The sequence below is a fragment of the Mycteria americana genome, chromosome 4 (assembly GCF_035582795.1).
Source record: "Mycteria americana isolate JAX WOST 10 ecotype Jacksonville Zoo and Gardens chromosome 4, USCA_MyAme_1.0, whole genome shotgun sequence".
Classification (NCBI taxonomy): domain Eukaryota; kingdom Metazoa; phylum Chordata; class Aves; order Ciconiiformes; family Ciconiidae; genus Mycteria; species Mycteria americana.
In genome coordinates, this window is record NC_134368.1 from 42,394,199 (window position 1) to 42,420,318 (window position 26,120).

General features: G+C 47.0%; 2 protein-coding genes across 2 annotated transcripts; one reads left to right on the top strand and one right to left on the bottom strand.

Annotated features, from left to right (window-relative positions):
• On the bottom strand, positions 1-7,613 carry SAP30 (Sin3A associated protein 30). Its single transcript, XM_075500305.1, has 4 exons — positions 6,740-7,613; positions 5,155-5,277; positions 2,414-2,512; positions 1-339 (listed from the first exon to the last, which is right to left on the bottom strand). The coding sequence occupies exons 1-4, from the start codon at positions 7,046-7,048 to the stop codon at positions 217-219; spliced, it is 654 nt and encodes a 217-aa protein (XP_075356420.1). The 5' UTR covers positions 7,049-7,613; the 3' UTR covers positions 1-216.
• Positions 7,614-22,233: 14,620 nt separating this feature from the next.
• Positions 22,234-24,661, top strand: HMGB2 (high mobility group box 2). Its single transcript, XM_075500306.1, has 5 exons — positions 22,234-22,393; positions 22,897-23,067; positions 23,240-23,385; positions 23,478-23,652; positions 24,126-24,661. The coding sequence occupies exons 2-5, from the start codon at positions 22,918-22,920 to the stop codon at positions 24,276-24,278; spliced, it is 624 nt and encodes a 207-aa protein (XP_075356421.1). The 5' UTR covers positions 22,234-22,393; positions 22,897-22,917; the 3' UTR covers positions 24,279-24,661.
• The last annotated feature ends 1,459 nt before the right edge of the window (positions 24,662-26,120 follow it).

Here is a 26,120-nt window from a genome sequence, read left to right on the forward strand (position 1 = left end):
TTGAGCAACAATATCAGTGATATTTATTTAAAATACTTTTGCTGAGGAAATTTGTTTCATAAGAGATGGTTTTCAAACAAATCAGCAAGGTTATGAAAAATAAAACAGAGACAAACTCTCTGGGGAGAAAAAAGTTACAAAGAAAGCTTTTGTATATCAACAAAAACCCTCAGTCTTTTGATTTGCGGTGTGAGTCTCAGTCCCAACCTTTTCCATCTAATGAACCCCACTATCCATCTTTAGATCTGGTTTGTTCTTGTCATTCTTCACCGAGTAGATGAAATATGTTAAGGTGTCCTTTTCATTCACTGGAATTGTCCTAAAATGGCAGCCAATTATCTATAAAGGAAGAACACAAGGAAATTAAATAACCACTCTTATATGCAGAAACTGAAGATTCAGATTTAAATCAACTACATTAAAGTTTGAAAGACTGATCAAGAAGCTCAAAAAAAAGAAAAGCTACCTCTCTTCAAAAGTCTTTAACAGTCAGAAAAAAGTAAACAGGAACCATTTTACTGAGAACTATGAACTAAATATAGCAGATTGCACCCTAATTTCCAAAGTAAAAAGCCCAGAAATTTTTCAGGAAAAAAAATGAGTTAAAACAAGCATGGGAGTATCATTACAACTGCATAGTTAAAACTTGACTATAAAGCAAGTAACGACTATAGAATATCAACAGAGCTACAGCACAGAAATGAGAGGCTACTGCTCATCACTTGGGGTGGGGGGTGGGGGGGGAAACAACACGTCTGTCACAAGTCATGTATAGAAACATCTAAGACAATACAATAATCTTTGAGAATTATAATTGAACATTCAGCTCTTCAAAACAGAGCTATCAATGAAAATTCACCATGCTGTAACCACTAAAATATGACAATCTCTAAAAAGTTTTTGAATCACTTTTGTCATTCCAGAAGTCCTTCCTTTCATCAAAATGAACATCAGCTTTAAAAGAAAGCACTCAAAATATTATACCTACCTAAGACTATTCTCTGTCTTTTTACAGAATACTGTAGATTAAAATTAGCAAGAGGAAGTGAGAAAAATGGGACTGCTCATTTAATTACCACAGGGTATAAGTATAAATGTTTAGCGTAATTAGCAAGTTAGAAAGCTTTCTAAACCCCAGCCCCCCAAAATTCACAGAGAAACAAGAGTCCTGTAAAGTAGACTTCTAAGTAACAGCTAGAGGAGTGTCTATTGTACATTAGGACAGGTTACGAGGATCACATGCACTGTAAACTAAGGAAGTTCTGCAGCTATGGCTCACAAATACCTGCAGGTCAAACAAAGCACGTGACAGAAGCTTTGCCTATTCACATCAATCAGCATAAGAAGCATAAGCTAGCGCAAATATCTCGTGAGATGTACCTAAAGCAGACCCTTAGAAATGCTAGTTTTGCAGAACAAAAACTGCTTGTGCTTTTTCAAATCACAGTCCTGCTAATTCAAGAGCTAGCTGTACCTCAGCTCAAATATAAGAAAACAGAAGACTAATTTTAAATTCTTACTCATAGTGGCAGCAGCACTATTCTTTTATAGCTCAGCCTTGAGATCTCCCACACATTTAAGGACCTTGCCTTTAAACCACACAGATTAAGGCAGGGACCAACAAAATGTCTGCACCAAAGTACAACTCAGTGTATCACTGCACAAAAGTGAAAACACAGTTGTTATATCTCCCTGTGAAAAGAAGATCACCAGTTCTCCCACGTATTTACATCAGCACGCTGAAACTGCATCTTTGCAGCACAGAAGGACTCCTTTAAGATTACACTCACGTGCAGCAAAGATGCTTGCATACAGCTGTGCTCACACACAGCTTCAGCACTTCTAGAAATATTGATAAGAAAAAACCCTAATTTCATAAAGTTCCATTTTTCTGATGACAGATCCCAGTGGTTTTAGTTAACATAATTATCAATAGGAGCCTGTTTTTCAGATTTCCATACTTTACATACACAGAAACACCTATGTTTGTATTAACTAGCTTTTTAAAGCAAAGACTGAACATTGCTAGAACTTCACTGCTACCTCTCAGTTTATAGTTCTTTTCAGCAGGACACTTCAAGTGAAGGTGTGACTGATGCACAGACTATAAATCTGTGATTCCATGATATTCAGGGACACGCAGATCATCTCACTGTTCCAACTCGACACTTTGCGTTTTTAAGCAGCACACACTCCTTTCAGAAGTTAGGAGTCCCTCCTCTGGAAAGAGCTTTTACTTTTGATTTACTTGGCTTGGGAGCTGTGGCCAATGAAGGAAGCTAGATAAGCAGTTTCCTTTTGTTCTCCTAAAACCCAGATTACATATGCTCTTTATGCAAGGATCACATTGTATAGAAAACCACATGCCAGAGCAAGTTGCATTTTCTATTATGGAACAAACACTCATACGTACTTCAACGAGCTGTGCTTTGTTAAGTCCTGGTCTGGTCTGTAGCTTGAAGTGTCTTTTGTACCTTCGAAGTGTGTTTACTTGTAACTGATATAAATCAACCTAGAAGAAAAGAGGGGAAAGGGGAAGAAAACAATCTAATGTAACTGAAAAGGATTCAGTCATTAATAGTTCGCCTCTCAAAAACATTTTGGAATCTCACAGATATGTAAGTGTAAACCATCAGCTCAGCAGATCTCATTTTGACAAAAAACAAACCCCACCCCGCACCTTCCAGTGGATAGGAAAACAGCCCAGCTCGGTTTAAGAGCTTTTTGTTGTTACCGAGCATGGCTCTGCCTCCCTTTAGCTGTGGACAATATTTGGAACTCATTATTGTACTTTAATCAGTTCTGGGTTTTTTTGTTTGTTCCCTGGTTCAAGCATGATAACACAAAGCCCAGTAACAACTTTCATATAACATCTGTGAAGATGCTGACTCAAAGGAGGCCCCTATATTGTGATTTAGGCCATCAAATTTTACACAAGTTACATGCAACATATAGCACATCTGCCCCTGACATAGCACGTATTAGAATCGGGAAAAAGCCTAGAGCACAAAGTTTTCTTGGCTTGAGGTGAGAGAAGAAAAAAGCTGCTCTTGCTCTGCAAACATATCCGTGCTACATAAGCACAATGCAGAAGTTATGTGCATGGGCATAGTTGTCCAAAACTATTTTTCACCGTGAGTTGACAGTTGAGAGAATTGCACAAGGTCCTCTTAGGGATACAAATACACAACTTTAAGCCAGTACTCCCTCAGTTTTCAATCCCATGAACTCTGATCAACAGTCACTTCTCTGAGCAACAGCTTACCCTCCCACCCTCCTTGACAATATTAAGAGAGCTTAATCAGATGACTTGAGTGGGAAAGCAAGCTGAGAAAGCAGGCTGAATGAGAAATTCTGCTAGATCAGTTGCAATTACAGTAGCGTTCTCCAAACTCACTGCATTAAAGATTGGTTAAGGCATTCACTTCTGCTTTAAATTCATTTAGCGGCCTCAACTATAGAATATTTAAACAACAGCAGTGCTGCCGCATACTTGGTAACCTGGCCAGATTCGATGCCTTGCATGATAGAGGCTGGGCATCCTTCGGTATTCTAAAGTTTACATGGCACAAGTTCCACTTCCTGAGTCACAGTGGGGAACCCCCACACTAGAGCATCACGCAGAGGAGTAGCAGCAGCTTTCCACCAAGTCCCAGAAGCTACCAGTACTGCAGAAGCCTCTTCCCCTCCTGTAGGAGTCACTTCTAACCAGTAATGATTGTCATGACTGAGAAGGAAACAGGAGGGCCTTACAAGTCTTCAGAAGAATGGTATTTTTTTTTCCCCTCTCAGTAAACTGGATAGCGATTGAAAATAAAGAAGGTCAAGGGCCAACGGGCATCTAAGGCATACAGCAATCACATGGGATCAACATACTGCCATTGTCCCAACGGCCAGCTGAAGCTTCTCAAAAATACTGCCAGGCAGTCTTCTTTCCTGCAGTAGTACCATTAAAAAAAAAGCTTGCTTTTTTGTTCTAGAGATATCCATCGGTTGTGACATGTTTTATAATTCTTGCATGAGAAAACAAAACAGCCTTGCAGAAGAGCTGCAATTACCACTGTGCCAGAGTGCTACCTGAAGTCACGCAGAACATTAGCTTTAGACAGAACTTTCAAAGAAGCAATCCCACATATTTAACAAACAACACAGCCCAGCATCAAACTACTCCCAATCCCCTAAAATCCTCTTAGTCAGAGCCTTCAGACTGGAGCCACGTGCCTTGAGGCAAGGATTCTTGCACAAAGCTTCATCACTTATGCTGCTGATATCTGCAGATGCTGACCATAAGGATGCCATTAAATTAACACTTATGGAGCAATTTCTGAAGAATGCTTTAAAAAAATCCCTCTTAGAAGGGACCAGGTAGGCATGACAGCCTCTGCTCAAAATTAACACACTGAAGAGCACCTGCTAAGCCAGGCTGTAGCAGAAATAATGCAGAGCACGTGTAGGAAAAAGAGCCTTAGGTGCAGTCTCTCCCGCTATACTACGCAAAAGGTTTGAAAGCTGCAGTTCACGTTTATAATGGGTAAGGTTTCACTGGTCTGCAGTGGAGAAAACAGGTCGGAAAAGCACCATCCTTCTCCACTCCTTTCTAGCACAGCTCCCCAAACATCTCTTCCCCCAACAAGGGGTAAAAACAAAGAGCTACCATCATCAAGCTTTCCTAGTTAAACTAAGGCAACAAAATAACTGCAAGAGCCATCTGCAACACATTTAGCACAGAAGGAAAGGATCGGAGCACCGGGGTAGTGAAGCGTTTATATCCCAAGCCCTATGTGCAATTCCCTTCAAGTTGTCAACTCCTGCAGAAGACAGAGTTTGCTGATATGTGGCAAAGCACCACTCTGGAAAGGAAGCACTAAGGAGGAGAAAGTTGAAAATAGCAATTTTCTGAGAGAACTAGCAGACGCTTAAAAATAATCCAAAGAATCTTGTTCATTCTACTCTGCACAATTAATACAGAAAATACACCACAAAATTCAGTTAGCTTTTGTTACGTTAAGAACTGAGTGAACCAGGAGCCTTCCCTTTCCCGCATGCCCCAAAACAAGGAGAGCTCCAAGGGTGGAAAAGCGGTATCCATGCAGACTCTGTAGTCATTAAGAACATGCTTAACACAACAATTAGAAACCCCAGCTATTTAGCTACCTCTGGAGTGTCGATGTCTTGCACTGGTGAGTCACCATCATCGTCGCTGCCTTTCCTCTTTCTTCTGTTTCTCACACTCTGAATTAAGTTTTTGTGGAAGTCACAAATGTACAGATGTCTCGCCTAAAAAAATAATACTGCATCTTTCAATCAAATCCACATAAGTATCTCCCAGACTTATGATATAAATGCATGTACAGACAACCTTCCAGCAGCCACAGTCACGCTAACTGAGTTCAGGAAGCTTTCCTACTGGATTTTTCTAAATAAAGAATGTGTTACGCTACAGATCGCTGCCACCGGCTTGGCCCAGAGGACACCGAAGTGCTGCAATCGAGTGATTAATAGTAACAGGCTGCAGAGGCACACGAGCACAACCTTCCCTCCGGCCACTCATCGCAACTCGGGGATCGGGAAGCGAACAAACAAAAAGCAAGCTTTCAGATGTTCTTTGGAGGGCAAAAAGCCGGCTCTCATTTCCCACCAGCTATTTCCCATCTATATCCCTCACTCCTTGTTTTATTTCCACAACCTAGGCGAGGTCGAGCAACACACTTTTTTTTTTTTTTCCCCCCTTTCTAAAAGTTCCCCTTTGTACGGATCTACACGCTTTGGGAGAACTCTTCGGCGCGTACCAACCCGATTTTCAGAGCTGCGTGCTTTAATGGCAATGAAAGTAGGGAGCTGCGTTCAGGGACCACGCCTGCGGGGCGAAGAGCCCCCGGGCCGGGTTAGGGGGACGTGGGGGGTCCCTCGGGGCGCACGAAGCTCTGGCCGAGGCGCGGAGCGGTAACGCCGGCTTGCCGCGCATTTTAAGCCGCGTTTCCCCCGCACCGGGAAGCCCTCCCGCGGTACCGGGCAAGGGCAAGCACCCCTCCGAAACGCCCGGGCGTTTCCTTCCGCAGAAAGGCGGCCGGAGGCGGCCCGGCCACCGCCCCCTCCGCCGTGGGGGGGTCCGCTCCCCCTGCCCGGCCGCGCTGCGCGGCGCCTGATGGCTGCCGAGCGGAAGATACAGTGGCAAGGGGAGACGTGCAACATTGCAACACGAGGCGGAGCAGCCCAGCGCTGCCCTCGCCAGGAACAGACACAAACTAGCGCGCCGGGAGCCATGCAGGCTCCGCTCCGGGGAGGAGGAGCGCTTCCCGGCCACACTTCTTCCCCCTCCAGCTACACGGGGGGGACACGCAGCCGGTGCCCCCGGCTCTTGGGGGCGGGAGGGGACCCCAGAAGCAGGCAGGAGGGGCGGGCGCTTCCCCCCCACCCTCTCCCGCAGAGGGAGAGCACTTTCAGGCCATGCTGCTGCAGCGCCAGCCAAACTCCGCCGTGCTACGGAAAAAGGGGGGGCGGAGGGGAAGGGGGGAACAACACTTCCCCGCCGCCAAAAAAAACCCGAAACTTTATTAAAAGCCCCCAAACCAACCGAGCCACTGGAGCGACCGGCCCGCGCGGAGCGGGGCTGGGGCCGGACACGCCGCCGCCGCCCGGGCACGCACCGCCGGACCCGCCGGCCGCTTTTGTCTGCCTGCCCCGCCGGCGGCGGTCCCGCGTGTGCCCGCCCTCCCTCCCCTCCCGTCCCCGGACTTACGCTCTTGTCCAGCTCGATCTTCACCTTCTTCTGCGAGATGCTCTTCTGGATCCGCTTGCTGAAGCTGGCGTTGCCGGCGGCGCGGCCGCACCGCTCCCCCTCCTCCCGCAGGCAGCACAGCTGCCCGGCGCCGGGGCCGCCCGCACCCCCGGCGCCCGCCGAGCCCGCGGCGGCGGCCGGAGCCAGCCCCGGCGGCGCTGGCGGCGCTGGCACCTCCACAGCGGAGCCCGCATTGCTCACCACCGCGGCGGTGGCGGCGGCGGGGTCCGCCCCGCGCTGGGTCACCTCCTCGGGGGCGAAGCCGTTCATGCCCGGCGCCACCTCCGCAGCCGGCGGGAAGCCCGGGGGAGGGCGGCGGGATCCCGCCCCGCACCAAACTTCCCCGGCGAGACGCCGCGGCCCGGCGGGGCGCTCCCCCGCTCCCTGCCCGCCTCCCCTCAGCGGCGGCACCGGGGCGCAAGCCCGCCCTCGAGGGCGGCCAGCCCGCACGCCGCGGGAAGGGCTCTCCCCGCCGGCTGCCGCTGCCCGAGCCCGCGGCTACCGGAGCGGCGGCGCCCCGCGGGCCGCCCCACTTCCTCCTTCCCCCCCTGTCATGTGGAGACTCTTCAGCTGTTTCCTATGTAACAACAGCAACCTGCCCGCCGCCCCGCCCCGCCCGCCGCGCATGCCGGCTCCCCCGCCGCGGGGCGCCACGGGAAATGCAGTTCTTGCCGCCGCCGCCCCCTCCGCGGCTGCCGCGGCGGGGGAACTACAGCTCCCGAGGTGCCGCGCGGCGGCGGCGGCGGGAGCGCGGGCGGGGGGCTCGGCGTGCCGCTTTGCGGCGCTCAGGCCGGCGGTGCCGTCCCGCGGGGGCGGCGGGGCGAGCCGCCGCTCTTTTCCGCTGCGGCGGCGGCGAAGGGCCGCGCTGCGCTGCGCTGCGCTCCCTTTCCCCCGCCGGCAGGAGGCCGGGCCCGCCGCGCGGGAGCGGCGGCAGCGGCTCAGCCCACTTTTAAAAGGCCCCGTTCGCCGCCCGCCTTTCGCCCCTCGTCGCCCCTCCCCGGCGGCGCGGCCGTTGGGATTTGAAAGGCGGCCGTGCGGCGGCGCCGGCCCGGCCCTGCCGCGGCGGAGGCGGGAAGGCGAGAAACGCGCGGGGCGGACGGGGGGGCCGGGCGGCCCCTGAGGCGGGCGCGGGGTGGGCGGCGTCTCCCGCGGGGGCAGCGAAGGCTGCGGGCGCTCGCACGGCCAGCGCGTAGGCGTGCTTCGGCCGAGAGAGGCTCCGGCGCCCGCGCGTCCTCTCCCCTGTCCGCCGGCGGCTCTCGCCCGGCATTAACTCCCCCCCTTTCCCTGTTGTAGCTCTGCCGTTTCGGTCTGAGCCGCGCGTCTCGGGCTCCTTGTCTGGGATTTTCTAGGAGTTTTGTTTTTTCTTCTGCCGTCCGTCTGGGTCTTGTGCCTCGCTGCCTGCTTTCTCTTCCCCTCGTTCTGTCAGCCATGGCTGGAGAGCGGGTCCCGCCGGCGGGGCGGGCGGGGGCGGTCTCTGAGCGGGCGCTGCTGCCCCGCCGGCGGGAGGGAGCTGCCGCGGGGCCGCCGGCTGTGTCTCCGGCCCCAGAACAGCCGGAGCTCGGTCCTTTGTTAAAGCAGCTTTTAAAACACGTGTAACTGGGGGTCAGTCTTGCGTTCCTGTAGCGAAGGTCTTTGGAAGCAAAGACGACTTGCAGTGCGAGTTTCCAGTTTTGCCATTTAAAAGCACTTTTTGTTAATAAAGGTGACTTTTTAACAGTTACAGAAAGGACTGAGAACGCAGAATTATTTTCGCTAGTGATGAACCAAGACCTTGCTGTACATGCGACCACCTGAAATAGATACTGTGAAAATACTCCATAAAAGCAAGTATTTTTAGTTTCGAGACTTCACAAAACTATGTAAGAGATGCATTTGCATTAAACCATTTAACAATTCGGCTGTCGACAGCGGAGCGGCAGAAGCAGCCAGCTTTGACCTACTATTTTTCTTCAAGCACGTTCAAAGCGCACACAGCAAAGGGTGAGGTTTTGCTTTCCTTTTGAACTGCCGCGAATAGTCCTTTAAATCTCAGAAACGGCAACCGAGCTGACCGTACTCAAAGTGTCATGATTTAATCGCTGAAGTATTTGACCATATAGCTTGCCATGTGTTTTCAGCTTGTGGATGGAGGAGGCGAGTAGCGGGGAGGCCGGCGAATGACTTGAGGAGGGACAGATCCTGCGTAAGCCAAAGTTCTGCGTGAGCCGGGGAACGCGATTATAGCGCAGTTTTGGTTTTTGCGCTGCAGATGGCTCCTTAATCTGATTGCATAACCTGGTATTAGAGAATAAGGGTAGGTCCCACGTCACGCTCCCCACAGTCGCAACTGAATGAAGGATGCAGTAACTGAAGCTAAGCTGAGCATAAAGCCACAGACAGCAGTTACCTAGAGGGCACATTTCAGTGCTTAGAGAGGGAAATTGGGTAAGAGTTGGAAAAAATACCGAACCCCGTTTTGTTATCAGCCGAGCTGAAGACTATGTGGAGTGCCTGGGTTTAATTCCACGCTCTGCTGCTGTATAATCTCAGGCAACAGATGTTTAACTCACTTTTTGAGTTTCTTGTGATTTCACGCTTTCAAAAAATGTAATAGTTTCTAAATAATAATAAAAAAAAGACAGTAACAATGATAGTGGGCCTTAAAGAAGAACACAGGAAGCACGAGCTGGGAAAAGTGGGACAAGGGTGAGTTCCAGGAATTCTTCCAGGAATGCTGGATCATGAATAGCAAATTCTAGACTCTTAGGCTATGTTTTTTGAGGTCCCTTTTATTTTTGCAGATGGATTTGACCTTCGTGTGAGCATAAAATATGTCAATCTGGGTCTGGCTGCTGTGATTTGGTACGATGGAAAGATCACTTGTGCCTTTTAAATGTTTCTGATCCTCTTTGTACAGTTCGGGAGGAGTTAAAAGCCTGATTATGTTGCCCAGCCATGCTTGCCAATATGTTAATTTATAAGTGGAATTTCAAGTAGAGTAGTATCATAGTTTCATGATTAGCTCACGATAAGACAGTAAGATGAGAAAGATGGTTCTGCTTCTGCTGTAAGTTGCTCATTTTCACACCTGTGCCCTGTCCTTTGTGCTTGTAAAAGCATTTCTGTGGCTGGTAAACTGGATTGGGTTACAACTAAACCAGCAACAAGAAAATCAGTTAAGTTTAACCCTGATCTGCTTTACCGCTCAGTTGCATGATGTCCCAGCACACAGGAAGGTCCAGTGGAAGGGCAGGACCGTGTGACCGGTGCAGGGGGATGACCACCCCATTTGGTGTGAATGCCTGCTTACAGTGACAAAGAAATCATGTCACTTTTAATCTTGCATCATATGTGGGATCAAAAAATACAAAGAGCTGCAGCTACATGGGCTTATCAGGCAGTATGAAGCTTACTACAGGATGGATTTGCAAACTTTCATGAAGTTTGGGCCCTGTGAAATAAAAAAAAAATCACTCATCGTAGAGTATGTCATCTAAAATTATGATTTTATAACATAAGCTCTAGTAGTGTTTTTTTATAACAAGCTCTATTAGTGGTTAGTAGTATTCAGATATAACTAAAGCATATATAGGGAGAGATTTTAAATAAACATAAAAACATGCAGTATTGCAACAGTACACTGATTAAACTTAAAAATTAAATCAGTTCAAAGGAAACGGCAGCTCCAAACCAGCCACTCTTTGCGTGAGACTTCAACAGCACTTACGGGCTATGCACACAGGCAGAGCTGAATCGTATGGAAAGCAGCAGTAAGCTATATCCCTTATGGGTGCCAAAAACACAGCATGGATGACTTATAAGTGGCATGCAGAAGGAGCAGGAGCTACAGCATCTTGAGACGTGCCTGAATTTGCCAGGCTCCAAAGTCAGCGGGACTCGGTGGCCCCTCCTGGCACTGAGGTGGGCCAGGCGCAGGTGGGAGCGGAGCAGCTTGTGCCTCTCTGAGATGCCATATGTCCCAGCTCCTGTTAGCTTTTGACTGATGTGTTTTGTAATTTGAGAGAGAAGAATGATAATTGGACGCATCATCTTGGATATATTGCAAGCACACTGCAAACGTATTATTAGTAATTATTCTTGGAAAGGAAGTGTGGCTTGTAACTGTATCTACATCTCCACATGATAAAGTTCACCTGGGGACTGGGGATGACTATTCCCTTCCCCAACAGGTACCATTCATCTGAAGTCTGTGTGTTAGTGCACTTGTGTGCAGCACCTGAAATTATCCTGTTTGCAAATGGAATAATAAGGAAAACTATTGGTATACATTTTTCACAGGAAATACACATTTTCTTTGTTTTGGATTGTAACTATTCCAATGAAGCATAGTTTCCTTTAAAACACTTTAAAAATTCTGCAAATTCTACCACACACCCCGGTGTTTTTGATAAAAGAGCAACTGGCTGTGATAAAGAACAGTGACCCAATCTCTCCTTCCTTATCAGAAACAAGTCCCGTTCTTTTTATTGCGCTCTCCTTTCTCTGATTTTCGAACCTCTGATTTTCCCTTCCCGCTCCAGCACCAACTAACCATGCTACTGCCTATTGCTCTGCCTCCAATTTATTGTCCAAATGTGTTAAAGCATAGAGCCCAAAGCACAGGAATATTGGGATTTACCTATGAACTGCATTTTTTTTTTTTACTTCTTTGTATGTTTTACACTAGGATAGTTAAAATGTAACTTCGGATAGTTAATTGTGTGACAAAACTTAATCTATATTAGCACCTATAGAGCTTATTGTATATGAGTCAAGTAACACAGTAAGAGAAAAAATCATACCTTTAACCAAAATAGTGATATTGGTGCAAAACTGGTATTTCCAGGTCTTTGAGTAATCCAGCTGAAGCCACTGTTCCTTTTTTAAGCATTCTGCCTTGTACAATGGAAGCTAAAGGTGTACGAAAGAGTTTATGTAACACAGGCTTTTATTAAAAGATTTAAAGCCGTAAACAGGGTCCAAAAATAAACATTGTATTTTAAGAATAATCTAGGTGTTACGGGATTAAAACTGATAAGCCTGTGTACTGTAAAAGCTTTAAAGATTTGTAATACATGCCCCTTAACTGTTTGTGCCAATTCACTTTCGCAATAAGCTTTTAGTTACAGGAGGCATCAAAGGACCTTCTGTTAGAAGGCTTCGTTCTTACGTGCAAAAATACAGAAACATTGATACAGAAACTTTAGATGTTCTTTGTTGAACGTACATGACAAATTGTTTGTTGGGGGACTTAATCAAGTATGACACCTACTTTTGGTTGATAGAGCAACAGTAAATGTGGTATGTGGTGGGCTGACGCTGGCTGGACGCCAGGTGCCCACCAAGCCGCTCTATCACTGCCCTCCTCAGCTGGACAGGGGAGAGAAAATATAACAAAAGGCTCGTGGGGCGAGATAAGGACAGAGAGATCACTCAGCAATTACCGTCACGGGCAAAACAGACTCGACTTGGGGAAATTAGTTTAGTTATTACCAATCAAATCAGAGTAGGATAATGAGAAATAAAACCAAATCTTAAACACCTTCCCGCCACCCGTCCCTTCTTCCCAGGCTCAACTTTACTCCCGATTTTCTCTACCTCCTCCCCCTCAGTGGGGCAGGGGGATGGGGAATGGGGGCTGTGGTCAGTTCATCACACCTTGTCTCTGCCGTTCCTTCCTCCTCAGGGGGAGGGCTCCTCACACTCCTCCCCTGCTCCAGCGTGGGGTCCCTCCCATGGGAGACAGTCCTCCACGAACTTCTCCAACGTGAGTCCTTCCCACGGGCTGCAGTTCTTCATGAACTGCTCCAGCGTGGGTCCCTTCCACGGGGTGCAGTCCTTCAGGGACAGACTGCTCCAGCATGGGTCCCTCGTGGGGTCACAAGTCCTGCCAGAAAACCTGCTCCAGCATGGGCTCCCCACGGGTCCACAGGTCCTGCCAGGAGCCTGCTCCAGCGTGGGCTTCCCATGGGGTCACAGCCTCCTTCGGATGCATCCATCTGCTCCGGCGTGGGGTCCTCCATGGGCTGCAGGTGATATCTGCTCCACCGTGGACCTCCGTGTGCTGCAGGGGCACAGCCTGCCTCACCATGGTCTTCACCAGGGGCTGCAGGGGAATCTCTGCTCTGGTGCCTGGAGCACCTCCTCCCCCTCCTTCTTCACTGACCTTGGTGTCTGCAGGGCTGTGTCTCTCACATATTCTCACTCCTCTCTCCTGGCTGCTGCTGTGCAGCAGTTTGTTTTCCCCTTCTTAACTATGTTATCCTAGAGGAGCTACCACCGTTGCTGATGGGCTCGGCCTTGGCCAGTGGCGGGTCCGTCTTGGAGCCGGCTGGCATTGGCTCTGTGGGACACAGGGGAAGCTTCTAGCAGCTTCTCACAGAAGCCACCCCTGTAGCCCCCCCGGTACCAAAACCTTGCCATGCAAACCCAATACATGGCATAAGGGAGCTACCTCAAACGCAACTGCACAGAAGCAGAGAAGCCACCCTCCAGCTTGGCACTGTGGTACCCACCAGGTTTCAACACCCCTCCTTCTCACAAGCCCCCGTTCAGCCAAGTTAAAAGTGCACATCCATCTGCTTGCTTCAGTCACTGCTTCACCGATCATTTGTCCATCCAGGTTGCTTGGATTAACATTGTGTGTCATATTGTATGAGATCCTGCAGTCAGAAAGAGACCCAACAAAACCATCAGTGCTTTTCTGAAATGTAATGCAACTATCTGGAACACGTAGTGAAAAAGTACCACCTCCAGAGGTTTTGTTTAGTAATGCAATACAAATTCAGCTATGAGTGATAGGCCGATAGTTGTAGTATATTGCTTAAAAGTTACTTTTTAATCCCTTGAAAAGAAATAAAAAAGCTTGCTCAGCTTTTTTTTTTTTTTTTTTTTTGTTGTTAGTAAGAGAAACACTGTCATATCTTTTCAGCAAATTTTGCTGGTCTCAAATGCATTCTTGATACCACAAACAGCACTGTATACTCTTTGCTACAGTCTTACATTTTGTGAACCACTGTTTTCTGCTTACAGAAATTCAGATTTGACACTGTCTTTAATCATTTGCTTTTTGCTTTAACACATATTACACCATCTTCGCAGTTTTGTCAGAGGATCCTAGAAACTACAGTGCTCCTTTACACCATCATGTCCTCTTCTGATACGGATTCATTTTTCAGAAAGGAAAATGGGCAACTTCGGTGGCCCTGAAGCCTCTTGCAGTGCCCTTGTCCTTGCAGTACAGTTACAAGCATCTCTAGGTCTGACGCAGCTCTCGTTGAAGTTAACAGCAGGTTTTGAGTGCCCCTTGGGAGCGGGGGAACACTTCCTCCACCCGCCTCCAGAATGCATCGTTTAGAAGGTCTTTACAAGGCATTTGGATTCTGTCAGTAAAAACAAAAGAGAGTCCGATACTAATACAGATACTTTTATAAAAATAAAATGAGTAAAATTACACGTGGGTTTTCCTGAACCTCCTGCAGAGCTCATTCTGCGTAAAAGATATAAGCTTATACTCCAACAAACTCAAGTATAATGATAGTTTTGAACTGCACTTGGTTTTTGCTGATGTTACTTGAAAATAAACCCTTAATTGAGAAATATTATGGGAAAAGAATCAGATAAAATATTTTGCAATTTTTTTCACAAAAATTGGCCACTAGGCAGATTGTACCAGGTTTCCTACATTTGGATACTACCTACTGCTATCGTTCATTCAATATGCAGCAGCTGATCAAAAGCATTGCTTCTTCATTAGATAACACCATTCATCCTCAATGCTCCTCTAACCTCAAGTCACTTACTCAAAAGATAACATTCGAGGCTCAGCTTCCATACTGGTAACACCTCTAGCCTTTACAGTCACAAACCTAAGTTTGAAATCTGGTCAAGGACATATCCTATAGCATAGAACACACAAAGAGACTCCCACCCTCCAGTTTCAACATTATGGTTTTTAAACAGATACGGTTTTAGAAGGTTTTCTTAATCCAAGTGTTTGGTTGTTAATATTTATTAACATTATAAACACCACAGATGAGACCCGATTCTGCTATTACAGCTATCCACAGGCACTAAAAGATCCTTACCTCTCTCCAGAAGTGACTGCTGGAGCAGGATTTTATATGATCTTGTAAATTACGTCAGAATTAGGAAAATAATAATACAGATCTTTTACCTCTTAAACAACTTTAACTTCTTTGTTCTGTGATTATAACTAGTGTTTCTAGTTGTATCATGAAAGTCCATTCCAAAATGAACTATATCTTTACCAAGTAAATTTTTAACTACTGGGAAAGTTTTATGCTTTTAATATTTGTACATATTACAATAACTTAACAACATATAAATGCTAATTATTAGGATAAAGTGTAGTGACATAAAAATTGCACATGATCGAGCCTATGGACCGGAGTGTGTTCAAGATGGTTTCTCTCTTTAAAGGTTTACGCTGAAGTTGAGAGCTTACAGGTTTTAAGGATTTATATTCTTTTTCAACTTTTGAAAACTGGAAAAGACATGGTTTGGACTGCAATTTAGTTTCTCGGTAGCTTTGAATAAGCCGGCCTTTCTCTGACACGGAACAGCTTTACTTGAGATTTCCGTGTTTATTTCTTCAAATGCACGACTGTGCTGCTCCCTATTTCTTTTTCATTTGTAGTAGGCATTTATCCCTGCCAGTGGTTAGGGAGAGCATCTACTTAACTTCACACATGGGCACACTAAATGATGAGGATTAATCACAGACCCAAGGGTTTATTATCAAACTTCCTTAAGATTTTTTTCCACAAGAGCTGGGGCTGTGGAATAGGAGCTTTAGCTTTTGACCGGTATCATAGACAGACACATTTTCGAGTAGCATAAGATCTCTGAAACAAACTTTCTTGTTACTGTAAAACACTTAACATAATGGTATAGTGTAGAGTATACAATGGGATCTTCTAGAGAAACTATAATTTTAGATCATCAGTTGCTGCAAAATCACACAGGATCCGTGACTGAAAATGAGACTGACTGAATCAACAATTTCAAAATTTGCTGGGCATTTTCTTTCTAGTCTCGGCAGATTACCTGTGTATCCTATGATCATTTCTATGACACATACGACAGCACTCTTTGCCAGCAATAACAGAATAAATTATCCTACCAAGCTGATGTCTACATTATCAACAGCACAGGATGTACTCCACATGACCAAAACTTGAGACCCATTTAAGTTGAATGAGACCCATTGAAATTCATTTAAGGTTTTCCACTACCTGGATGCAAAGCCAACGTGTTGACGAGTATCACAGTGCTTGCAAGGAACCAGGCTGTTACCAGCCAAATCTGCTGCTCCATTCTGGCCGTGGGAGACAGGAGGGTACGATTCCTCCTTCCTCTTGTGGCCAGTGGCACACAGCCTTGTCAACTCACCCTATTCTTTCTCTTTCCTAAAAGATTTTAGAGCTGTAATTACATAGGAAACAGCTTCTCCTGCCAGGTTGAGCTTGTTTTTAAGTTTCTAACCCTCGTGGCTGCAGAAGAAAACACTCCCTCAGAAGGGACAAGGTACAAACAAAACGTTCTGGTTTGTTCTGTAGAAGTTTCAACGTTTGTAAGTCACCCTCGGTTGACACGTACTTCATTTGGCAGCAGCGAGCACCAGCGGATAGCCTCACGTGGGTGCTTGGACTATTTAGGAGATGGACAGTGATTACAGCCTCTTTGGATCTGCTCGCTGGATGTCACACCTCCAGGGCCAGACACAGTCCCACCCTTTGCCTTACTGTTTAGAAAGGGGAAAAAAAAATATATCCTGAAACTATGTTCTCCAATTCCCAAATGGTACAACATTTTTATTAGCAATTACATTTTATTTCTTAAAAGGAAGTCATGTATACATTTCAGGTAAAGTACCAATGTTTACCAAGGCTGGAAGAGCTTGGGGGGTGGAGGCAGAAGGAAAGAAACTTTTTTTACCCATTTAAATCAATTTAGTAGAGTAAGTTACAGCTATCCACATTTTAAAGCCCCTCTAAACTGCCTGTGAAGCTATCTAATGGATGAACAAAGGCAAATGACTGCTTTCTTCCCATACCTGTAAAAAGGGACTAACAATATAGCAAAATATAAAGGAGGTCTGTTAAGATCTCCAGGGGAGAAGTGTTACACGAGTATTGCTTTGAATGTAAATAAGAAAGTAAATAAAAGTGAGGTCTAGCAATAGAAAAGTTAGGAAGGAAAAAAAAAAAAAAAGCTTGTAAACCTAACACAAGTGGAAAAAAGTTCTTATCAAATTAAGACTGAAAAAGTTCAGTTAACAATTATTGTGACCAGGAACAGCTGGTGTTCCTAATATTATCTGCATTAGTACTACGAGAGATTTGTTGTATTTATTTCCTATCATATGACCGCTGCAGTTCAGTCTCTGCTCCGCAGCTGTCCCGGGTAGTGTCCAGTGTAGGCTGCCTTTGTTTTAGGTATTTGGTACACAGCACAAAGTCAAAACAAGTTCCTGAGCTTTCAGACTAAACCAGCCTGGTGTAACACGGCTGCTGTTTGCCTACGAGCTGCTTAACTGGTTATGCAGGCTTTACAATAGCAGATATAATAAAACTGTAATGTTTAAAGGGTAAATATATTTCATTTGATAAAATACATATTATTTGCACGTTATACAACAGAAAAAAATGGGAGAAGTTCTAATATATTATCTTAAATGCAATTCTGTAAGACATTGACAGAAATCGCAGTTTTGCAAACTTTTGGGCAGCTGCAGTTATATATGTTTTTGCTGAAGTACAAAGAAAGTAACTGCTTATAACTGGAACACTACAGTAAAATAAAATAAATTTTGCATTGAATTTAGGTAAGCAGTAGCCTAGGTAGTTCTGGTTTTTACTTTTCATCCTGAAGCTCCTACCATGTATCTCCTGTGAGACACTCACATGAAATAGGCCAAAGAAACATAGTTGCTGTCTGACTTTGTAACTCACATTAAAAAGGGTTTTTTAAAGCAGTGACCTATTTAAATGCTTTTTGTATCTTGGATTTTAATCTTTTTCTATAACAAAAAATTGCTGGTTAAAGCTAACTTTGCTTTTTCTTTCAACATCTTGCATTACTATTAGTGAGGTTAGGTGACGTTAAAATCAAGAGCAGCTGTAACTCGCTTTCGTTATTCATCCGGCAAACACTGACTTCTCAGGTCCATAAGCGAGACCCTTTCAGCAGTAATCAATCAAGAACGATCACTTTCCAAAGCAGAATTTCATTGCCATTAAGGCTACATTAAGCATATTCCATACAGGAATTTGGGTAATAGCAGAGTCTCTGGGGAGGGACAGTAGAGCTTCTTCATCCCACTGACTGAATTAAAACTGACAGCATCACCACAGAATACACTTACACCAGAATGAAAGTTTGGTCAGAGTTACGGTCATGCAACTGTAGTTTGCAATTTCCTCAGCTGAACGGTATCTGTTGCAATGGACCCGTTGACTGAAACGTTAATTCAAATAAAAGGTCTTTGTTACTTTCTTCCCTTGCTTTATCCACGCCGATGCCGGTATCCAGAAAAGCTGTAGAAGCTGCCCACAGAAGCCAAGAGATACAGTGTGATGTAAAGTATTATCACTCCAATCACACATTTTTGTTGTCTGTTGACATACTTTTCTTCAAATCCCTTTCTCAGCTCTGTAACCTGGTCTCATCTGCCTGGTCTTTTCTCTTCCTTCTATCCAGCGTTTCTAGTCACTACATTGCTTCTCTCTCCTCACACACAGTTTACTAAGATTAAGTGAAGTTAACAATAGCGCCCAAAATTGTAATTGTGGACCAGATTAGAAATGCAAAAGGGCTCAAAGCCAGGGAGCTATAAAACTTAACAGACATTTCATGAGCTGAATTATTCAAGCAGAAGTAAGCTTCAAGTCCTGGAGTTTATGCTCCTTCCCCACAACTGTCATCCACATGTGGCTAATAAATTAACCACGCGGACTGACCGAAGTCAGTACTGCATAGATCACTGCTTTAGAAGAGTAACAGCGGCTGAATCTCTTGAGACAGAATTTGTGGTTTTGTCTGAGAAGGAACAGTGTGGTGTAATGAAAAAACAGTGACAGCTTATTGTGGAACCAGGCGCAGAGAGAAGCGCTTTTCCAGGCGCGAGGGTGCTGGGAGAAGGCACAGCTTTGGGACTGACAAGTTTCTAACATCGGCATTCTTGCGTGGAGCTTTCAGCATCGGCGCTGCTGTGGAAAGCTTCCAGTATCATGTTCAAGCGTGGAAAATTTTCAATACTGCCTTCCTTGTTGGAGGACAGACAGATGTTAGAGCACAACTGTTCGGTTTCTTATGCTGCCCTATGTTGCATGACATAACCCTCTATGTATATATTTAATTGTACAAAAGCCTTCTTTTTCAGAGAAGAGGATCTAGAAAAAGAGTATCTTTAAAAGAACAAAGGACCTAATTTCTTTCTTAAAACATTTAAATCATTTGAAAGGCAGGTCTCATTTTTTCCCATAGCGGTAATTACACTTTCTCACCCTACCTGCTTTTCCACAATCGTTTTCTTCTTATTCTTAGAGCAGATATGAAAACAGATGCAACAGAGGAAGCCTCACTGCAATTATATCCCATAATTTCCAAAGACTGTTCCGAGGGATTTTTTTCCATGAACTTGCTATGTTAATGTTAAAAGGAAGAGTAAAAATATGTTAATAATAAACTTATATAAAGCTTTTTTTTTTTTGTTCAAGAACTGACAGGAGAATGCATTTGGAAGGGTAAAATGAGAAAAATTCTTCTCTCCTTTCAACTGTTAAAAATAATTTCTGGTGTCTGTAGCCATCCTGATAACTTTCCAGTGACAAACTCCCAGAGGTCATGACTTGCTATTTGAGAAGCACTGACATTGAGAGAACTCTGTTTCCTCAAGACTAGTGGACCACTTCATTGTTCTTTCAACTGCATCGGCAAGGATTCAGAAGTAAAACTGATTTTGATGGAGTTAGCCTACATTTTATATAGCTTTAAACAATGCAGAAGGTACCTATGAATTTGTTCTCATTTGAATGGTGCAATATGGAAAGCTCTAGGTAAGTCTGGTGGACAAAGAATGGTTTTTACACCAGAGATACTAATGGCTGTGTACTATGATTCGTTCAGCACACACTAGTATTGTAAGATTCTGCCATCTGTTACAAAACTACTTTATTAACTAGAAAACACTCCGCAAGAAACTGTCATATACAGGTGGTTTACCACAAAGTGAATAAGTAACCCATCTAGCAGCTTAATTCACCAAACAAAATAGTGCTTTCCAACTAATACATGAAGTGGAAGCATTTTTAAAGCCTGTTTAAAACAACTCCTTGCAAAGTGGATAGGCCTTCACACAATTCAGTACCACAGAACTGAGAACGTGGATTTGCTACCGAGAAGTAGTAGAATGGTTTATTATAATAAATACTGGAACACAGAATATCCCCTGTGTAAAGGTTTATTTTAGAAGGTAAGTGTAAGCTTTTTTTGTAGGTTAAACACTATCAAAAGGAATAGCCACAGAAGTTAGCCAATATAAGAATTTGGATAACTGGTTTCTGACAGGCTTTAACATCTGCAAAGGGAATACGTATCTCCACATCGCTCTGTCAATTCACCTCCCAATTACCCTCTCTTCAAAGAAGATTTTGACTAACTTTATCCAGTTTACATTATGTCTTTTAGGGCTGCAGTTTGAGCAAACACATAAAGCTTAAAATGAAACAGGGATGAAGGAGGCATTTACTACTGTATTGGTGAACTGTTCTGCGTGAACGCATCCTTGTCAGAAAGGGAAAAAAAAAAAAAGCTTGAAGGACTGGACCTGATAACTGCTTCTTATTCCATTCTCCTTACAGTGAGCAGATCTGGAATAGGGGAGACTCTGGAGATAAAGACATTGACCAATCTCACATCTGTAACTAGTCAATACGCTCAGATAGCTTAGGGCTTCTTGCTGCTGTCTTTCAAAGTTTTTTTTTTTTTATGATTGAGCTAGGTTAACATGATTAAAATTCTACTGAAGGCATAGCATCTTCAGTAAGCAAAGCCAGAGGCTGCTTTTCAGCACTGCTATAACTACACCTGAAAAAGCAAGTGTTAGAAACTCCTTAGATTAGCAAGAATATTTATGTAAACTGGTGTTAACTAGAGAACTGGATGAAAATAACCAGCCAGAAGAAAACCAACATCAGCAAAACCCATATCGTGTACACTACGGCCAAATCACAATAAAACAGACTACATGACTGTACGGAAACTTCAGTTTTATCCCCCAGCCGACAGGGCCAGATTCACCACTGGTGGTTCCCTTGAAAGCACGAACTGCAAGCCACAGGCGATACATCTGCGACTGAGCTTTGCTTCCAGGCTTTCCACTGCTGCGGCTTTCACTTTACAGGGAGAACACAACACGAACAGAGGCGACGCTTTCCCTCCCCAGCCTCGGTGCTGGGAAAACCCACCCCCGCCGCCGGCCACGGGCTCTTCTTTTTAAACCCCGCCAGCCTGAGAGGAGGCAGGCGGTCCCTCGGGGCACGCCAGGCCGCTCTCCCCGCGGGTTCCTGCAAGCCGGGCCCAGCACCTCGGCAGCACCCCGAGCCCTCCTCCCGCGGCTTCGCCCGGCGCGGCCCAGGCCCCGCGGGGAGGGAGCCGGGGCCGGGCGCCGCCCCGGCCGTTACCCGGCGGCGGGTCAGGGCGAGAGCAGGGCCGCCGCGCCGCCCGGCCCCGGAGCCCCCCAGGAGCGGGCCTCGCTCGGGCGGCGCGACCGAAGCTAAAGCCCAGTTTTACAGCTGGCGGCGGCGGCTGCTGCGCGCCAGGCTCGGGGAGCCGCGGCCCGCCGCCCCCGCCCCGAAAGGGAGGGAGGAACGGCCGCGCTCGCCGCCCCCGCTGCCCCCCCGGGCAGGAGGAAGGCAGTGCCCAGGGCGCCGGCTTCCCCCGCCCGAGGAGGGCCCGCACCCTCCGGCGGCCAGGCCGCAACCAGGGCAGCTGCCCGCTGCCGCGCCTCCCGAGGCCACCGGCAGAGGCTTGTCCCGAGCCGCGACACCAGGCGCTCCCCGGAGCCCCGCCCGTGCCCTTCCGCGGCTCCGCTTGCTGTGCCCGCCCCGCCACCCTCCTCGCTCCCTTTGTATTTTTAAACCACGCTACAGCATCCCGCTCCGCCCAATCAAAACGCGCACAGTCCCCGGCGGCCAATGGCGGGGGTCCCCGCGGTTTTTTAAACCGTCCCTCTCGCCCAATCACCGCCCAGCGCTTTTAGTTCCGCCCCCTCCACTATCCTCACCCCAACCGGTTCCAACGAGTATGAGCGCTAACGACCCCCTCGCGCTCGACCTAGCCGAGGAGCTGCTCGGCCACTGACGTCGGGACGGCAGCCAGCGAATCCCCGGTGGCCCCGGCCCTAGGGGGCGGGGCCGCAGGCAGTTTGAACCGGCGCGGCAGCCAATCCGCTGCGGCGGGGGGCGGGCCCCCGGGCGCCGCGGGTCAAGTTGCTGTGGCGGGTAGGGCTGTGGAAAACAAGAGGCTGTAAGTGCGCCGCCGGGAAACCATTCGGCAGCAGCAGCGGAGGGAGCAGAGCCCCGCGCCGCCGCCGCCCGCTCCGCCAGCCAGGCAAGGCCCCGCGCCGCCCCCGCCGGCGGAGGCCGCGGGGCAGCGGGAGGGCGCCGAGGGGGAGGGAGAGTGGGAAGGCGGGGGCGCCGCCGGCGGCCCTGGGCGCGGAGGGAGCGCGGGGTTCCCGGGGCGGGCGGCGCGCCCAGGGCTGAGGGGGGAATTCCCGGCGGGTGGGGTGGGGCCGGCGGCGCGGGGAGGGCGGCGGGCGGCCCCGCCGGGGAGGGCTGGGGCGCGGGCGGCGGCGCCGTGCGGGCCGCTCGCCTCGGCCGCCGCGGGGGGCGGGTGGAGGCGCCTGGCGGCGGGAGGTGCTGCGGGGCGGGCGGGCGGGCGGGAGAGGGGCTGCGGCGGGGGAGGGGCCGGCGGCCGCGGAGGGCGTGCTTGGGCGGGAAGGTGCCGGCGGGCGAGAGGCGGGAGCGGCCCGAGGCGCGGCCCCGCCCGGCCGTGGCTCTGCTCCGCGCCGCGGCCCCGCCCTCACGCCACCTCTCCCCTCCCACCCCCCGCAGGGACCCGCCGCCGACCTCGCCATGGGCAAAGGCGACCCCAACAAGCCGCGGGGCAAGATGTCCTCGTACGCCTACTTCGTGCAGACCTGCCGCGAGGAGCACAAGAAGAAGCACCCGGACTCGTCTGTCAACTTCGCCGAGTTCTCGCGGAAGTGCTCGGAGCGGTGGAAGGTGAGGGGGGCCGGGCCCGCCGTGCTTGCCGAGCCCTGCCGGCCCGGCCCCCGCCCCTGCTGCGGGCTGCTGGGAAAAGATTCCTGGTAGCAGCTGCTGCTTAGGCGTTAGTGGGTCACCAGGCGCTTTAGCTGACCCAGACTCTTCTCCTTTCCCCTCCGTGTGTCCGCAGACAATGTCTAGCAAGGAGAAAGGAAAGTTTGAAGAAATGGCTAAAGGAGACAAAGCTCGTTATGACAGGGAGATGAAAAACTACGTTCCTCCCAAAGGCGAGAAGAAGGGAAAGAAAAAGGACCCCAATGCTCCTAAAAGACCACCGTGAGTGTTTCTATGACCGGGGGGGGGGGGGGGGGGGAAAGATTAGTTCTAATAGTCTGACACTTAACTTTAATCGCTGTCTCTCATTTTAGATCTGCGTTCTTCCTTTTCTGTTCTGAACACCGTCCAAAAATCAAAAATGATCATCCTGGCTTGTCTATTGGAGATACAGCAAAGAAATTAGGAGAAATGTGGTCTGAACAGTCAGCCAAAGATAAACAGCCATATGAACAGAAGGCTGCAAAACTAAAGGAGAAGTATGAAAAGGTAGAGTGAAACTGATAAAATAATGGTTAAAGTTGTAGAGGTCACGGTAAATGTGTGACTTTCGTTTTGCACCTAAACCATATATGGTTCATCATTCTAAATGTCTGTGTCAGCCTTTGCCAGGCTTCAGAATGCGTGGAAGGGTGTGGCGTGGGAGGTATCTGGAACCTTTACAGTGAAGCTGGATGTGGTTTTTACATGTCTAGAGATTTTACCAATAAGATGCTTTACTTCCAGAAAACAGGTCACCTGCTTGGAAAAACACAGTCATATTCCAAAGCACTGTGGTCATAAAATTCTTAAAACTGGATCACACCTTCTCTTGCCAAAAGGTGTAAGCGTGAAAGTCCCAAGATTGAAACCCCGCTTTTCCGCACACAGTGTATTTGATCTGCACAGTATAAGTTACTGAAGCAGTACAAATTTGTCTTCAGAGTTACATTGCCAGCAACTAAACAGCGTTTTTCTTGCAGGATATTGCAGCATATCGTGCCAAGAGCAAGAGTGACGCAGGCAAAAAGGGCCCCGGTAGGCCTGCGGGATCTAAGAAGAAAGCAGAACCAGAAGAGGAGGAGGAGGAGGAAGATGATGATGAAGAGGAGGAAGAAGATGAGGATGAGGAATAAATGAATGTCCTGCTGTAAAGATTTATGCTCAAAATCCAATATTTTGCTAAGAATGTGAACTCAAGTGCAGCTCATTGTTAGCTTCAGTATAAAAATCTGTACAGAATTGTGTATAGGTAATGTGGTTCTTTGTAGGGAGACCTCTATTTTTAATGTAAGTAGTAGCCGAGGGCTGCTGCAGTTCAGTTTAAAAAAAAAGAAGAAAAAGTTGTGGAATGTTTCTGCATATTTAATGGTTTTGTTGAAATTCAGTGACTGATAGCCAGGTGTTTCTTTATAGCTAAGTAAAACAAAGGAGGTAGCTTAATAGCTGATCTTATATTTTGTAGTATATTGCATTGTATTACTTTTTTAACAATTTTGTAATAAAATGTTGTACATGATTATTGTTGTATTCTTGATGTTTCTGAGAGGCTGGGTACTCCCAGAATGCTGAAGCCCTGCGCAGGATAAGGCTTTGCATTGTTCTTGGGCTATTGCTGTTGTCACAAAACTGGCAAGTCTCAAAGTGTACACTTGATTTGAAACTTTTTTTTCCATCTCTAACCACAATTCTCTCTCCCACATACACTACCCTTAGTGGTAATGGATGTTTTTGTTACGTGAGCATTTCCTTGTATCACCTTCTGAGTGAAAAAAGTATCTCTCATAATAAGTACCAACTTTGCTGTTACTCCTGGATTGTTTCCCCCCTGCCCCCAAACTAGAAGCAGAGGTCTTAACGTTTTGTCTTGGTGTATTAGCTGATAATGAGTGAATCTTAGGAACTTTCTCTCCCAGAGCTCAGGGTCACTGGCCTTTTCTGCTGTCTGTATCAGGATGGGGAAGCTGGCTTTGAGACAGATGCGGTTAGAGGTATGTCTTCCCAGATGTTCCCTACTCCTTCCCTCTCACCCTGGCCCCAGTATTAGTGGCTTCTCATAAAATACACAGCTTGCAGAACAGCATGAAAAATGTTGGAATGTTATCTCCGCACGTGCCAATAGATTCCTGCAGGAAAGAGGCGGCATTTGTAAAGAACATGTGCTCCTGATACGTTCCCGTTTGTGGTGGTAACTATCGCCAGTTACGCTAATTCTTGGTTTTCAGTTTTTACTCAACCTTTAGCATATTTAGAAGTCTAAATCTAGATATCTAACAATATTTGCAAGTGGGGAATTAGAGATCCCACAGCTAAACTAATAGCTTAAGTTTAATTTGTTGAGATAAATACTAGACAATAGCTTTTACTAGCCTTTGAAAGTCTAGCACTGGAAAACATTTAATGTCTAAAATACTAAGTACTATAAAGGGCAGGCTTCCAGCTTTTTTTTTGTTTGTTTTTAAAGTGTCTCCCTATTGTCCATCAGACTCTGAAATAAATTTGCATACAGTCATTGTGCATGTGTAAGATAAAAAGTGATTTCAGGACTATGACCACGGCAAATGTCACTGTGGTAGGAGGTTAAAGATAATGTAGCACTTTCTGAAACAAGAGTCTTGACAAAAACACTTTGTGTATCCCTGAAAGTGTGGAAATAAGGTAACTGTAAAGGCAATTCAAACATTTTTATATTGAAGTAGGTACTGTCCTGGTTTTGTCTGGGATAATTTTCTTCCCAGTAGCTGCTATAGTGCTGTGCTTTGGATTTAGCATGAGAATAATGTTGATAACACACTGATGTTTTGGTTGTTGCTCAGTAGTGCTTACACCAGTCAAGGACTTTTCAGCTTCCCATGCTCTGCCAGGTGCACAAGAAGCTGGGAGGGGGCACAGCCAGGACAGCTGACCCCAACTGGCCAAAGGGCTATTCCATACCATACGACATCATGCTCAGTATAGAAACTGGGGGGAGTTGGCCG